This window comes from Gigantopelta aegis, chromosome 4 (genome assembly GCF_016097555.1).
Source record: "Gigantopelta aegis isolate Gae_Host chromosome 4, Gae_host_genome, whole genome shotgun sequence".
NCBI classification, from domain to species: domain Eukaryota; kingdom Metazoa; phylum Mollusca; class Gastropoda; order Neomphalida; family Peltospiridae; genus Gigantopelta; species Gigantopelta aegis.
The window spans coordinates 23,373,188-23,389,404 of NC_054702.1; the positions used below are offsets into that span (position 1 = coordinate 23,373,188).

The 16,217-nt window shown below is 35.2% G+C and overlaps 1 protein-coding gene across 2 annotated transcripts in view; it reads right to left on the reverse strand.

Annotated features, from left to right (window-relative positions):
- LOC121370094 (cilia- and flagella-associated protein 61-like) overlaps nt 1-16,217 on the reverse strand; it is a 92,266-nt gene that overhangs the window by 26,075 nt on the left and 49,974 nt on the right. For both annotated transcript variants that reach the window (XM_041495196.1, XM_041495195.1), the window contains exon 25: nt 5,756-5,879. In XM_041495196.1, the coding sequence (XP_041351130.1) occupies nt 5,756-5,879 (124 nt within the window). The remainder of the gene's footprint in view (nt 1-5,755; nt 5,880-16,217) is intronic.

A 16,217-nucleotide genomic window follows, 5' to 3' on the forward strand; every position in this document is an offset into this window, starting at 1 on the left:
AAAATGCATTTCTTATATTTATAAAAACGCATGTGCGTCTGAGAAGTAGCAGTTATGGAGTCGAGCTTTAGTCTACCTTTAGAGGGTATTTCACCATTTTAAAGTCACAGACTCATGCTTCACTCAGTTGTAACTTTATCCAAATGTGTTACAGATTTGTAGATTAAGTAAGTAAACTTAGTGTGCATTTTCATGGGCTGAAACTAGGGTTTGTTCCTTTAAATCAGAAATGAAAATCATCAGACAAGTATTCTGAGACCAACATTTCATTTCATTTTAACTTATTTTCATGCATATATCCAGTTAAGGTTCAAGCACACTGTCCTGGGCACACACCTCAGCTATCTGGGCTGTCTGTCCAGGACAGTGGGTTAGCTGTTAATTGTTAGTGCTTAGTGAGAGAAAAGAGGGTGTAGTGGCCTTATACCTACCCCTGAGTTATTAAAACTAGATCTGGGTGGGAGCCGGTACCGGGCTGCGAACCCTGTACCTACCAGCCTTATGTCTGATGGCTTAACCACGATGCCACCGAGGCTGGTTGAGACCAACAAATTTTCTTAGCAGGTTCAATGGAAATAACTTTGTCAAAAATGGGTAAATCCCCATGAAAGTCAAACCTGATCTCTTAACTCTATACGATAAAGCTATATATAAAATTTTAACTCAGTATCTTGAGGAATTGCGGCGGTAACAAACAGGGGACAAATGGACAGATAAGAAACAAAACCTATAGTTTTCTCCAGTTGGACCGGTAGTTGACTAAAAAATCTAGACAATTTTGTATGGTTTTGAGAATAATGGGATTACTGTGAACTTATTGTCAAAGAACAAGATTTTTTGTTCAATGAAACTACTAGAGCACACTGATTAATTACTCATCAGCAACTATTTGGTAATTCTGACACAGAGGAAATCTGCTACATTATTCCATTAGCAGCAAGGGATCTTTTAAATGCAATTTTCCATACTCGGGACATTACATACCACATCCTTTGATATACCAGGGTGGGATGTGGAAAAACCCAATCAGAGAATGGGTCCACCAAGGGGGTTCGATCCTACGACCTAAGCACCAGGCAAGCGATCTACCGACTGAGCTAGAGGACAGCAACAGTTTTTAGATGGCACAAACATTTGGAACATAAAAACATTCAGAACTTATGCATCTCTGAAAAATAAATAAATAATTAAAATTGTTTTTATTAAACCGGACACCCTTGGGATCAATAAAAATGTCTGGTATAAGAGGGATCCAGTTTAGAGAGGTTACATTCTTTCCTGGTTTTTAAAAAGGGACTCTGTAAAATGTTCGGTTTTGACAGAATTCCGGTTTACAGAGGGTCCGGTCTTGAGAGGTTTCACTGTAGTACTTTTTTTATGTTTCTAAAGTAGAATAAAAAAAAATAATACATTAACCTATCCTCTACTAAAAATGAATCCAGTTACGACAAAGCAATCATTTATTTTTTATGTAGGATGGACTGAAGTATAAATTATTAATGGTTTCAAAGTGTGAAAACAATATGGCAAATGGATAGACACACTTGTCAGCTCTGCACAAACCAGGACCCGAAACACATGCAATTTCACTAAATACACTGTTATCTGATAACAACATATGTGACTGCCCCAGGGTATCAGGTTTACAGCTTTGTTGAAAAATCACCTCTAATTAACATTGTCATTGATGAAAGACCAGTGACTAGTGATGTCACGTTAATATTTCATGAAAATACGTATCACTACCAACTATTACAGAGATATGGAAAAACAATGCAAGAAACACCCCCCACACGCACCCAACTGAAAAAAACATCAACAAAAAACACCAATATAAAGGCACCAGAAAATATACACTCATGGAAAAACAAGATTTACAGAAAACCCATTGAAGACACCTGAAATTTTGTCCACATGATGCCAAACCACATCTCCCCCCCCCCCCCCCCCCCCCCCCCCCCCCCAACCACTATTAATGTTATGGAAATCTGACCTTAGAATAAAAATCAGAATTGCACAATGTCTCACCAACCATATAAACTAGTTAGGTGTAAAACAAAACTTAAACAATTATTATATTTAAAAAATATTTAATTGAAAGTTAATATTAAAAAAGTATTATATTTTTTATATTCATGGATATACATTCACAGGCCAAGTTTCAATGATCTAGATCTATTAGGTTTTTTTTGCTTTTTTAAATGGATCTAAATACAAAAATGCATTGCAAAGCTACATGTAAATACTAAAAAAAGTATGCAATCACTGTTGCCATTACTGCAAGAATAAAAAAAACCTACATGTTGCCTTTTGACACTATTCGAGGCAACAACAACAACAAAAAAAAACCCACCCTTTGTATAAACAATACAAAATCAGTCCATAATTCAAGTGCAGACATCAAAACTGGTAATGTCCACAGTCGTGATCTGAGAAATAAGTGTTGGAAACTTAAATAAAATTGTGAAGAACCTGAAAACATTTCTGAGAGATCCAAAAAGAAAGCAATTTTAATTATACAATCAACTGATATAGCTTTGCATCAGTCCTATTACACAGATTCCTCCACCAAAAAACCCGTACTACATATTAAAAAAAGAAAAGAAAAAAGTGAAACAGTAGATTACTGTCATTTTGTGGTTGACAGCTTTTGAATTATAACGAAAACCAGGTCAGATTACTGGAAATCTGTTCAGAGAATACAGAAAAAACCCTACCTGTGTAACTAAACTGGAACACTTCTTATATTTGATACAGAAAAAAAGCCCATATCAACTAAGTGAAAATCTGTCACATGGTAGGGAAAACACATGTTAATATATCGAAAACCTGCCAATAAGATACAGAAAACCCCATGTTAAGTAATTGCAAATTAGTCTATGGAAAAGATGTCTTTCGATACATACTTTTGCCATCAGATTGTTGCTATATATAAACAATTCAAACTATTTAAGTAGCAACTGGCTGACTGTAATCTACTACTGTCAGCTGAGATCGATATGCCATTTACTTGTTTCATTTTGCCCTAAACTTCATTTCAAAATGAAAGTTAACTTTGTTAAGTTTGTTTTGTTTAAAGGGACATTCCTGAGTTTTCTGCAATTTTTAAGATGTTATCGACTAACAGAGACTTTTTAACGATTGTAATTACACATCAAATATATTTTTCTGTATAACATATTAGTGGCTGTATATTAAACATGTTTCTGATCATTCTAATATTTGTACTAGGTTAAATTTCATTTTTTTTCTTAAAATAATTTTTGCAACAAACTTAGGAATGTCCCTTTAATGACACCACTAGAGCACACATTGATTTATTAATCATTGGCTATTGGATGTCAAACATTTCGTAATTTATTATGTACAGTCTTAGAGAAGAAACCGGCTACCTTTTTCATTAGTAGCAAGGGATCTTTTATATGGACCATCCCAGAGACAGGATAGCACATACCACAGCCTTTGATATACCAGTTGTGGTGCACTGGCTGAAACGAGAAATAGCCCAATGGGCCCACCGAAGGGGATTGATCCCAGACTGACTGTGCATCAAGCAAGTGCTTTACCACTGAGCTACATCCCTCTCCTTCCAAAATGAAAGAGTTGACTATCTCTGTGCTAGATCACTCATTCAAGGATCCTGAGATACTAATCCACCTCCTCCCCCCTCCCCTTCCACCCTCACAGACATATACTCATTTGGTTTCTCTTGGTTATTAAGTGCTACATGCTTGCCATATATCAAAGATTATAACATGCAATTCTGTATGAGGCCCTCAGGGAAAAGTAAACATAAAAACTCCTTTAAAGACTGGCTGTTACTAAACAACTGACCATTCTTTTCCATCAAATGGATGGGATATATCAAAGAATATGACATGAGATTCTGTTTGAGGGAAAAGTAAACATAAAATGACTGCCTGTTACTAAACAACTGACCATTCTTGTCTATCAAATGGATGGGATATATCAAATAATATGACATGAGATTCTGTTTGAGGGAAAAGTAAACATAAAAAGACTGCCTGCTACTAAACAATCAACCATTCTTTTCCATCAAATGGATGGACTGCACAGATGGATTGTGGTACAGATGACACACATAATTAAGCCTTTGCTTCCAGACCCATTTGGCATGTCCCAGATGTATAGAAGACATAGACAAGCCTAAATAAGTAGTAATATCAGTAAACTGCAGACAAATACCATTAAAAAAAGCCGCAGTTAAAATACCACCATCATATCATCTTGTTAAATTATCTACATGAATAAAAAGATCCAGACAAACTTTGTGAGCCTCTTCAACCTTTGTTTCTGTAAGGAGTATCTTAGATGCATATATTTTCCGCTTTGAGTCTCATGTGTATAACAACCATTGTTACGAGCACATAAAAAACATTGTACCTTGTCCACAGGTGCTGTAGACAAAATTCAGATGGCTAGCTTTTATCTTTCTTCTTTTTTTCTTCGAATTAATTACTTCAGAAAATGACCTATTATTGTCTAAAGTTAAACATTTATTAAAGCGATGGCATCTAGCACAGTTACTCGAGTGCTTTCCTGAGGTGCTCAAGTCAAAGGATTGAATCCCCATTGTGAACAAATCTCAGATTATGTTTTTTTCTTTCCTCAACCCAGCCATTGGCCCTGATATATCAACGTTTCCCATCCCAACCAGTGCTCTACAATTGGTATATCAAAGGACATGGCATGTGCTGTCCTGTCTGAGTAAAAGTGCACATAAAAGGTTTCTTGCTAATGGTTGAATGTAGTGCACATTAGTGGCTTTACTCTGAAGTGTACGTGTCACAATGACCAAATGTCTGACATCCAATAGTCAATGATTAATTGATCAATGTGTTCTAGTGGTAAGGCCTCCACGAGTCCAAAATATTGAACTCGAGTCCTCGAGGCTCAAACTCGACCCGGACCCGAGTACCCGACACTTACACTAGATAAACAGACAAAGGAATAAAGCAAAATAGCATTATGCATCTTAATTCCAGCGCTGAACATGGGTTCCAAATCATGCCATTGTATTGCATTCCACACATTCGACTTTTGTTTTTCCCTCCATGTCTCATAGCCCTGTAATGTAACCGGAGAAAATATATGGCAAAATGACATAATTTTTTTTACAATTAAATGAGAGTGCTCTTCCTTTCATGGGTACTCAAGTCCTGTGAACGGACTCGAGTCTTGCTAGACTCAGACCATGCCCGAGTACTCGAGTACTCGTGGAGACTGTATCTAGTGGTGTCATTAAACAAAACAAATTTTAAGCATACATTCATTTGTGTGCCATGTTCATTCATTTGTTTGTTTGTTCAAATACACACCCACTTGTCCTATTCATCCATCTGTCGAACCATCCATCCAGCCACCTGTTTAACAACATTAGTGGTAAATTCTGAGTACTGCCGGATTACTTCTTAATATAAATAAAATATCAATAAACACAAAGGATGATGATACATGGACTCATCATCACACTTTCCTTTTAATTAAATAACTTAGTTGGAGCAATATATTTTACAAATTGAACAAAGTGTATTTGTACACAGAACTGGCCTCGGTGGTGCAGTGGTTAAGCCTTCGGACTACAGGCTGGTAGGTACAGGATTCACAGCCCGGTACCGGCACCAACCCAGAGCAAGTTCTTAAGGGCTCAATGGGTAGGTGTAAGGTCACTACACCCTCTTCTCTTTCCTGCGAACCCTGTATCTACTAGCCTGTAATATACTCTATATAATACCTGGAAGGTAAGCTGCTTGTATCTTGGGGTTTCTGTAGAGGGGGACCAAGTTGAGAGTTTCCTCCCCTGGAGTCTGTCGTCCCTCCACAGTCGGATCAAACAGACGCAGCATTTCACTAGCCAGCTGGAAAATAGTTGAAAAATAATACTTTAATTAATAAAACTATTATTTGAAAAATGAAAAAACAAAAACAAAACCTAACCCCACCTCAAAAGAACCAAAATGCCAACAACAACAGAACAATCCCACCCCCTCCAACAAAGCTGTTATCAATAGTGCCTCTTTTTACTAAAACAACAACAGAACAATCCCACCCCCTCCAACAAAGCTGTTATCAATAGTGCCTCTTTTTACTAACAAACAACAACAGAACAATCCCACCCCCTCCAACAAAGCTGTTATCAATAGTGCCTCTTTTTACTAACAACAACAACAGAACAATCCCACCCCCTCCAACAAAGCTGTTATCAATAGTGCCTCTTTTTACTAACAACAACAACAGAACAATCCCACCCCCTCCAACAAAGCTGTTATCAATAGTGCCTCTTTTTACTAACAACAACAGAACAATCCCACCCCCTCCAACAAAGCTGTTATCAATAGTGCCTCTTTTTACTAACAACAACAACAGAACAATCCCACCCCCTCCAACAAAGCTGTTATCAATAGTGCCTCTTTTTACTAACAACAACAACAACAACAACAACAACAACAGAACAATCCCACCCCTTCCAACAAAGCTGTTATCAATAGTGCCTCTTTTTACTAATAACATAACAAAACAAATATGTAGGGTGGGACGTAGCCCAGTGGTGAAGTGCTCGCTTGATGCGAGGTTGGTCTTGGATCGATCCCCATCCATGGGCCTATTGGCCTATTTTTCATTCCAGCCAGTGCACCATGACTGGTATATAAAAGGCTGTGGTATGTATATAAAAGATCCCTTGCTACTAATGGAAAAATGTAGCAGGTTTCCTCTCTAAGACTATAAGTCAAAATTACCAAATGTTTGACATCCAATAACTGATGATTAATAAATTAAAGTGCTCTAGTGGTGTCGTTAAACAAAATAAGCTTTTAAAGGAACAATCTGTATGTTTGTAGCTATAACTTTACTTCTAAACACTAAGACAATAGCTTAACTTGCTTCAAGTGTTAAAAAAAAACCCCATCAAATGTACATACTGTCATTCAATTCTGTTTGTCAAACATTTTTTTCCACCAGTGTTTTGGTTGTTGATAAAGGCAATATAAATGCAACAACCACCAAACAAAACTAGATTTGTGTAGTGTACACGTACATTTGAGGACAATTTTTTTTTTTTAATTTTTTTTTTTTTTTTTTTGGTGTGTGTGTTTGTTTTAAGGATTGTATGGATGATGGACATTATTATTCAATTATTGCAAACATTTAAAAAAAATTCAGCATGTACTTGTTATAGGAATATTGCTTTAAGAAACATAAAAGAAAAGAAACCTAAAACGTCCACTGGTAAAATAAACTGAAAAATAAGCTGAACACTGAAATAATGCAGGGAACATTTTGTTCAGTATCATGTCACGATTAATTAGCTATGCAACTTACAGACTTCGCTACACAATTCTAAAATGTTAACTAGTAGTTGCTACTCAACTTCCAATTGATCACCAACTATCGCTAATCAAAATTTAAAAAACAAAGGGCCGAAGCCTGTTTTTCTTAGACGCAGGTGTTTAAGCATTGTAACTGTATGTACTGTGAACTGGATTAATATTGCGACATGTTTTTTCTCTCGCAAATACGCACCGTAGCGCATATTCGCGATGTTTAAATTTCGCAAATGACTGTTGGCATCTGCAAAAAATAATGTGTGTGAAAATAATGCATGCGCATAAATTCCGCAACTTGAGGTTGGGCGTGAACGACGCCAAATTAATACGCACGCCATTTTCCCCCGGTTTACAGGTAGTACTAAACCAAATAACTTCCGGCTGGGTCAAAGTTCGAGGTGCACCGAACTTTTGTTAGAGAAGTGAACACCACAAGTCCTGTGATTGGTTATAAATGTGAGTGTGTTGGTTGTAAAAAATAAGTTTTATCTGGGTAAAAAAAATATGCAATTTTATTTCGCGAATTAAGGTTGGGCGCGAACGACCCGAAGTTAATATGCACATGATTTTTCCCCGGTTTACAGTAGTTACATGCATGTAAGACATAAACAGGCTCTGTAAATTCAGCCCAAAATGTTCCCAGTAATGTAGTGACAAAACCAACCTGATGGTTTAATCAATATACCATCAATACGAGTAAATAAACCATTTCATGATTTGATTTGATTTTTCAACACAGACGAGAAAACGATAACAACAACTGTCATAAACAAGTCAACGGAATGCTAATATACAGACGTAAAAACAAACAGATATGAAGGAAAGTAATCTGTTTTAGAACCATCAGTTCCATTAAATGTGTCATACAGAGAGCAGGAAAAAAACACCATAAAGCTTTAACATGGTTTTCCAATCACCTCTGTAATATCTCTAACAATACGTGGCAAAAGTTGGCCATTGTTGTCAAACACTTTATCACGGTTAACCCTTTCATCCCTGGGAGTGGGATGTATCATGTAACACAGCAGTAAAACACTCACCTGAGATGCTATGGGTTAATCCATGGGTTAATGTTTTATCCCTTGGGATGGGATGTACAGACCTTGTTGTTTATATATGGGGAGCTATCACTCTCTCTCCCCATCACACCCTTGAGACTAGTCCAAGGCAGGGAACATTTTGTTCAGTATCGTGTCATGATTCAATACACAACAGTCAGAGATCGCTACACAATTTTAAAACATTAAACAGTATTTCTAATGACTAGAAATGTCGCCAATCAACTGAATGAATGTTTAACGACACCCCAGCACAAAAATACACATCGGCTATTGGGTGTCTAATCAATAAAAATTCTGAAAACAAAATATTCTCTGGAAGTAGAGTAATTTTTAGCTCCCCTTTAGTATGTGACCATTTATATAAACTGATTACACTTTTTAGTCTTCAAAATGTAACTCAATTAACCAATCTTGGAAGATATTTGATCCGATCTACTAAATGCAGAGAACTTGCCAATTAATTTTAAACTGTGTCCATCCTGAAATTGTCATTTCACTTTTTTATTTATTCCTAACCTACATGTATTACTACATCTTTTACTAATTAGTATAGACACAATACCATATCACATGTATATTTACACGTTTGTCTGATGTCACTGGTTTTTTGTAATTAGGCCAGTATTTTTTTTATTATTTGGTTTACGAACCCGCTGGCGTAAATTTTGCTCAAATACAAATTTTTTTAAAGTTGTATTTTTCACTTTTATTATTTATTTTTTTTTTCCGCCGACTTCCACAAATAGCTCTAAAGAAAAAAAAAGTTACCATTCTAGTCTATTGTGGTGCATTTCGTAAGGTAACAGTGAAAAAAAAAAAAAAAAATCACCCCTACTGATACACCCCAAACAGGTTTTTTTTGTTTGTTTTTTTTCCCTTCTTCCTACCTTTGTGCAAAAAAGTTCTTGTTCCTAAACCTAAAAATTAAAAATACTAGCCTTATGTAAATTTCTTATGTAAAATTATATTTATGCCTATAGGCAATTGCTTTGGCAAATAATTGAAATGAATTGAACTGAGTCGAGTCGAGTCGAAATTGGGAATCAATATAGTGATATTTTAAATGACTCCCCATAATCTAAATTAGGGAAGCAATTAAACATTCCCCTCAATTTGGTTTTTACAGCGACGTCTAGTAATATTAATCACCCTCGATAGACTTGGGTTTTTCCTGTCTAAATCACCGGAATTATCAATGAATAATACATCAAAGGCTATGCATGTGTAGTCCCTTGCCTCAAGTACAATGGGTTGTAGGAACAATTGCCCAGAATGGATTTTTTTCCTAAGTGCCCCATGACTTGTACATCAAAGACTGAGTATGTGGTATACTAAGATTAAAAAAAGTTTCGCAACTTGGTACTACTAATAATCCCCAAGGTACATTCAGACATGAACCTTGAACCTTAATTGGATAGAAGCACAAAAATAAGTTGAAATGAAATGAAATGAAATGACATGATACAACCACATGTAGTTACATATTTAATTTTGTACTGAAAATATCCTGTTACTTATACTAACAAGGCTAGTGTTGCATCAATTAACAAGTTCTTTTATTTAAGAACATTTACCAAATTGCTAAGCGTTTTTTTATCTTAGTAGATGTACCTTGCCCGAGGTACGATGGGTTGCAGGATTCCCATGTTTGGTCTTTTTTCCCATTCCAACTTAAACCACTGCTCGAAGCCTGGCAATCCAGGAAACTGCCATGGCAAAATATGTGCTGTGGAAAAGTCTCTACAGCATAGTCTATGGTGGTTTTGCAGTTAATGTGTAAGTTAAAGTTTGTTTTGTTTAACAACACAACTAGAGCACATTGATTTATTAATCATTGGCTAATGGATGTCAAACATTTGGTATATTTGACATATAGTCTTAGAGAGGAATCTGCTACATTTTGCTATTAGTAATATGAGATCTTTTATATGCACCATCCCCCCAAAAACAGGATAGCACATACCATGGACTTTGATGTACCAGTTGTTGGGCACTGCCTGGAATGAGAAATAGCACAATGGGCCCACCGACGGGGCTTGATCCCAGACCATTTGCACATTATGCGAGTGCTTTACCACTGGGCTACATCCCACCCGTAATGTGTTAATTTTCCTACTTTTATCTTACTTTTTCTGTATTTCAATTTCTACTTTTGTCCTACTTTTTTATACGGGGTGTGCCCAGTGTGCTGGACAGCCTGCTATAGTTAAATAATTTTCTTTTTCCTTTTTTTTTTTCATCCCTGCTAACCATTTTCAACCAGCCATTCTCAAACAGACTATTCAGTGTTTGTAGCCATTTAAAAAGTTTTTAGTAAATAAAATATTTTTGCATTATTAAAATTATAATTTACCCAGATTTTCTTGCTTAGAATATGAATATCTGTATAACCAATGTATTTCTGGACTTTGTAATGTGTTCGATTTTTGTCTAAAAACATTTGTATGTATGAATTTATTATTTTTACAATGGCCAAACAAAATTTGAAATAATTTGACCAAAGGTCATACCAAATATATTTATCAATATAATATTTTATATTTAAAACATGTTACGGTAGGAGAGTATTTTTAAAAAAGAGAAGAAAAAAACGAAGCAGGATGTGAGTTTATTTTCTTGGGCGAACAAACATTTTGCTATCGACAAAACCTCAGGATAGTCGCTTTAACAAAATGGTCAATGAAGTGAAGAAATCTACAGGTCAAACAGTTAACCTGACTCTGTGTGACCATGTAGACTGGAGCCTGCATTTGTACATTCAAAAGTGTATTTTGTACAACAACACCACTAGAGCACAATGATTTATTCATCATTGTCTATTGGATGTCAAACATTCTCAGAGAGAAAACCCACTACATTTTTCCATTAGTCTGGTCTGTTCTAGGGATTAGCGTGCACATTCAGAGCAAGCTGTTTTAGCATACGCCTGTCATGGGCACAGGACACAGGTGCCAGCCATTAGTAGCAAGGGATCTTTTTTGTAGTCACCATCCCACAGACAGGATAGCACATACCACAACCTTTGATATACTAGTCATGATGCACTCACTGGAACGAAAAATGGGCCCACCGATGGGGATTGATCAGACTAACGCATCACTAACTGTAATCAACTTTCAGCTGAAAGGCTTAACCAAACATGGCTCCAGCAAGCGAAACCGAGCCTGTATTTATCCGATCACTAATTGCACATCCCTGTATTCCATGCATTGATTCATTTGATCTCGATCTCCCTGCTTAATGTGAAGTGGCTAGGTGACAGAGCTAGTGCGTGGCCAGGTAGAAGTGTTTGATGATGAGTGTGCACACAACTCAATGACTAATTGAAGCATAAGAACAAGAATCGTCCAACTCCAATCAGGAAATAAATTATTTTGTTATTAGGACAAACTACCAATTGTTTGCTTTATAGATATTTACAAATAACAAATATTTATATATACACATGTATTAAATTAGACATGGCAGACTTTTAATAATTTGATGGCACGTAATAAAAACAAAACAAACCATAAGTGCTTTGACAAATTTTAGACAGCTGGGGCCTAATTCACTAAACTCTCGCAACTTTGCGATCTCGCAGTGCAGTGTTAAAAGACTTACAAAGAGGATGCTTTGTTGTCTAACAGAGCCTGAGAGACCTTTGTGAATTAGGCCCCAATTCTCTTACTGCTGTCTATCTAAAAATTAAAAAAAGATATATCCATTAATTTACAAGACTTTAAGGTATGTAATTTTACCCTCCGTATATATCCTCTGGCAGACTCCCTGCATGGCTATCAAATGGCTTGTTACTAGATATATTAAACATGGTGTATAGAGGAAATACTTTTAAATAAGAAATGACTATTAACATGTTATACTTGTTCAACAGAAACAATCTGTAAATCATGTTTTTCAGGCTTATATATGGGTAACATTTGATTAACATGTGAGTAACAGATGACAATCAAATAAAAATAGCAAACTTACACATGTCAAGAAATAGAGTTATAAATCATAAATTTATCTTTAATAATTAAATGATAATGCAAATTAAATTATTGAATGTTATTTTCAAGATTTGCTGCCTGTTTTTGTTTTTTTACAAGCCTACAGGGAATATGTACATACATGTACTATATGTGAATAAAGACTTGAGTCTGGTAGATATAAAAAAAAATATCAGTTAAGATAAAAGAATAATATGTAAAATATGCAAACTCGATGTTAAAGACAATTTACACTTTCTGCAAAACTGCAATGGCTTCACACCAACCAAAAACCCCCAAAATAAACAAAAACAAATATATATATATAAAATTCCACAAACTTACGGTAGTCAAATACATGTAAACCCAATATTTACTCAGTTGAATGATACAGGGAAAACCCCCCATTAACAATTAATAGGCGGCCAATGGTGTTTTGCAGTGAAAAAACAACAACATATTTTCTGCTTTTAGTCCTCCCCAAACCTCCAACTTAATGGTATTAATGATTATTGTTTGATAAATATTTCACCAAATGCATACTCATACGTTCATGTATTTGCAATACAATCAATAGTAAACAGTGACATTTGCTTCGACAGCGAATAAAACTAAACTTTATAATTTTTTCTTTTTTTTCTTTTTTATAGTTATTTCTGTGCTAATATCCCATTAAGGATAATAGTTATAAGCCTTGCAGAAATAAATCTATATTTAATTACTTGTTTGTTAACATGTTCCTAATGGTAGCACTAAACCAAATAACATCTGGCTGGATCAAACTTCAAGGTGCACCAAACTTTTGATAGAGAAGATAACACCACAAGTCCTGTGATTGGTTATAAATGTGTTGTAAAAAAACCCGTTTGGTTGATATATTGCATATAGTGTTTTTAAATACAAACGTTAACATTGGTCACCTGTGGGATCTTATTTGGTATAGTACAACCTAATAGTCTGAGTGATGAAAGCTCATTTGTCGTAATATAAATGGTCTATTACAGGAAATAATAACCTTTCTATTTATCACAATGCACATTGTTGAATAAATCATTCAAACATAACCGAACACAAGTTGTGGGAATGCACAGAGCTAAAACCTGAGAAGAAGAATTTGCTTACAAAAATTACATAATTGACCAAAATGACATTATTTGTTGCTCACCATTTCATACTGGACTAATGAATAACGTGTTACTTCATTTCACTGAGAAGATGGTGCTATTTATTGAAGTTCATAGAGTGGTAAGTATTGCTTTTTCATTTATATCTTGACTAAAATTATTGACAAAAAAACCCATTTGTTTGTGAAAGCTGGTATAGAATATAGTATATAGTATATAGTGGTTCACATTAAAACTATTGTTAAGCCAATATCTTGGGGGTTTTCCCTATTTAATACAATATTTGTATCCTCAAATAAATAAATAGAGGAGACATGTGGCTTCTATGTTGGTTTCATTAATAATCTGATTGTTTCTGATTTAGTCCATGGACTTGTTATGTAGGAACATTTTTAGGTATACTATTTTCAAACATTGAGATATGATTTTCAGACCATCATGGAGCAGAAATAGTCATATTTGTTATTATGGGTTCAAAATGGGTTGTAGCAATTAGCTGTTTTATATAGATGCCATCTTGAATTTCAAAATGTCTGTCATATGAAATTCTTTTTTTCAATATCTCATCTTCTAACCTATCTAGAAAGGTTATTTCAATGAACAAACCACCATTTTTTGTCAAATATTTTCTAAATCATATCTATGCACAAGGCAGATTCAAAAGGAATTTTTGCCAGTATCGTAACTCCCATGAGTTACTATTAGGTGTTTTGCCATTAAAAATAAAAAAAACTGCCACTTTTCAGGATAACACCTCCTTCCAACTTAACCTGTCAAAGGGCTGCTACTCCTAATACTGGCTTATTTCTCGCTCCACAACTGGTACATCAAAGGCCATGGTATGTGCTATCCTGTCTATGGGATGGTGCATATAAAAGATCCCTTGCTGCTAACTGAAAAGAGTAGCCCATGAAGTGGCGACAGCGAGTTTCCTCCTTCAATATCTGTGTTGTCCGTAACCATATGTCTGACGCCATACAACCGTAAATAAAATGTGTTGAGTGTGTCGTTAAATAAAACATTTCCTTCCTTTCCTTCCTAATACAGGCTAGACAAATGTAAACAAGCACAAGACAGAGTTGTTTGGAAACAGACAGCGGTGTTCACATACACTTGTGTATCACAGCCTAATTAAAATTCAAAACAGACCATAATTACGTAAGTGCCCTTACTAGGTGATTGTGGGTTCGAAATTGGAAACTGCATTTCATAAACTTTGACAATCTAAAAAAAATTAAAATACATATCCATTAATTTCCAAGATTTCAGGATACATAATTTTGCCCTCTGGTAGAAACCCTGGTTGGTATATTTAACCAAAGTATCTGCCTCATGCAGGACATTCACGCAAGTACAAGTAGTGTTGATGCTATTGTTTTAGGCTATGGATCGACACCACCTTGCGATCTAAAGTTTTTGGTTTGCTGCCCCCCCTCCCCCCCCCCCCCCATTAACAACCACAATCTTTATGGGTATATGGATGGTGAATAATATTATTATACAATGCTCCATCCCCATTCTGCCCTCATGATAATTTCTGGAAAAGTCCTAAGAATAGTAAGATAAACAGTACATCACTAACAATAAAATGTGAATTTAGCCATTTAAATAATGATGTTAGATTAATTTGGAGCCGAGATATTGAAAAAAATAGATGGAAAATGTCTACCATTTTGAAATCCAAGATGGAAGCTCTTAGGGAGAAAGAAAATTTAAAAAAAATTAGTTTTGAATACACTGATGGCTTGACAGTACAATTCAAAAGTTTCAGAGAGTATACCCAATATTGTTTACAGGTATATGGGAGCCAGAGCCTCATGGACTAATTCATTAATACATTAATACTTAAAAATAACAGAAACATTAACCTTTTTCATTATTAATGAGACAGTTCATTACTATTAATGCTTACAATGTTCATTACGGTATGTTTAATAGCTCATTTTATAGAAATATCTTCCCAAATTGAATGTTATTACAGTGATTAAGGTTCATTAGATGAATAATTATTAAAGATATTTCACTCATAGGATTAAGCTGTTGTCCAGCAAATCATCAAATATGCATTGAAGGTTAACATTGCAAATATATTTTGCAATAAATTCACCAAAAATCATTTTGTTTAGCTATGAACAAGTGAATTTTGCTAACACATTTTCAAACAAAATTAGCCAAAATTGCTGTGTTGATTGTCCACTAACAAAATAATTAATAAAGATGTTTTTTCCCCTGTGATAACAATCATATTACCTCATTATACACTCCAAAACATGCACCAACATAGCCTGGGTTAATGGTTAAAGCTACAATGTTTAGCTAATAACTGGCATTTACAGAAGGCAATACAGATGTCTCCAGAGATAACTTGCACATCATGTTTGAATAGCACCCAATGTACAATTATTAATCAGCAATGAATGAGTGCATCAACTAACAATGGCAATAACTTTGAAATATAAGATAATGCAGTAAACAGTTACAAACATTTTAAGCCAGTGTTATACATATCTAATTTGCTTTAACCCAGAAAAATTGATGGCACTATGTAATATTTTTCATCAGTTTCCTTCCTTCTCTTCAGTATTAAAAAACAAAAACAAAAACATGACTTTTAATGCCTGAATTAATGACTCACTATTATTGAAAGAGGGTGTTGGGGGGGGGGGGGGGGGGGGGGGGGTCCAGGTATAGCAGGCATCGAAATTAGCATAATCT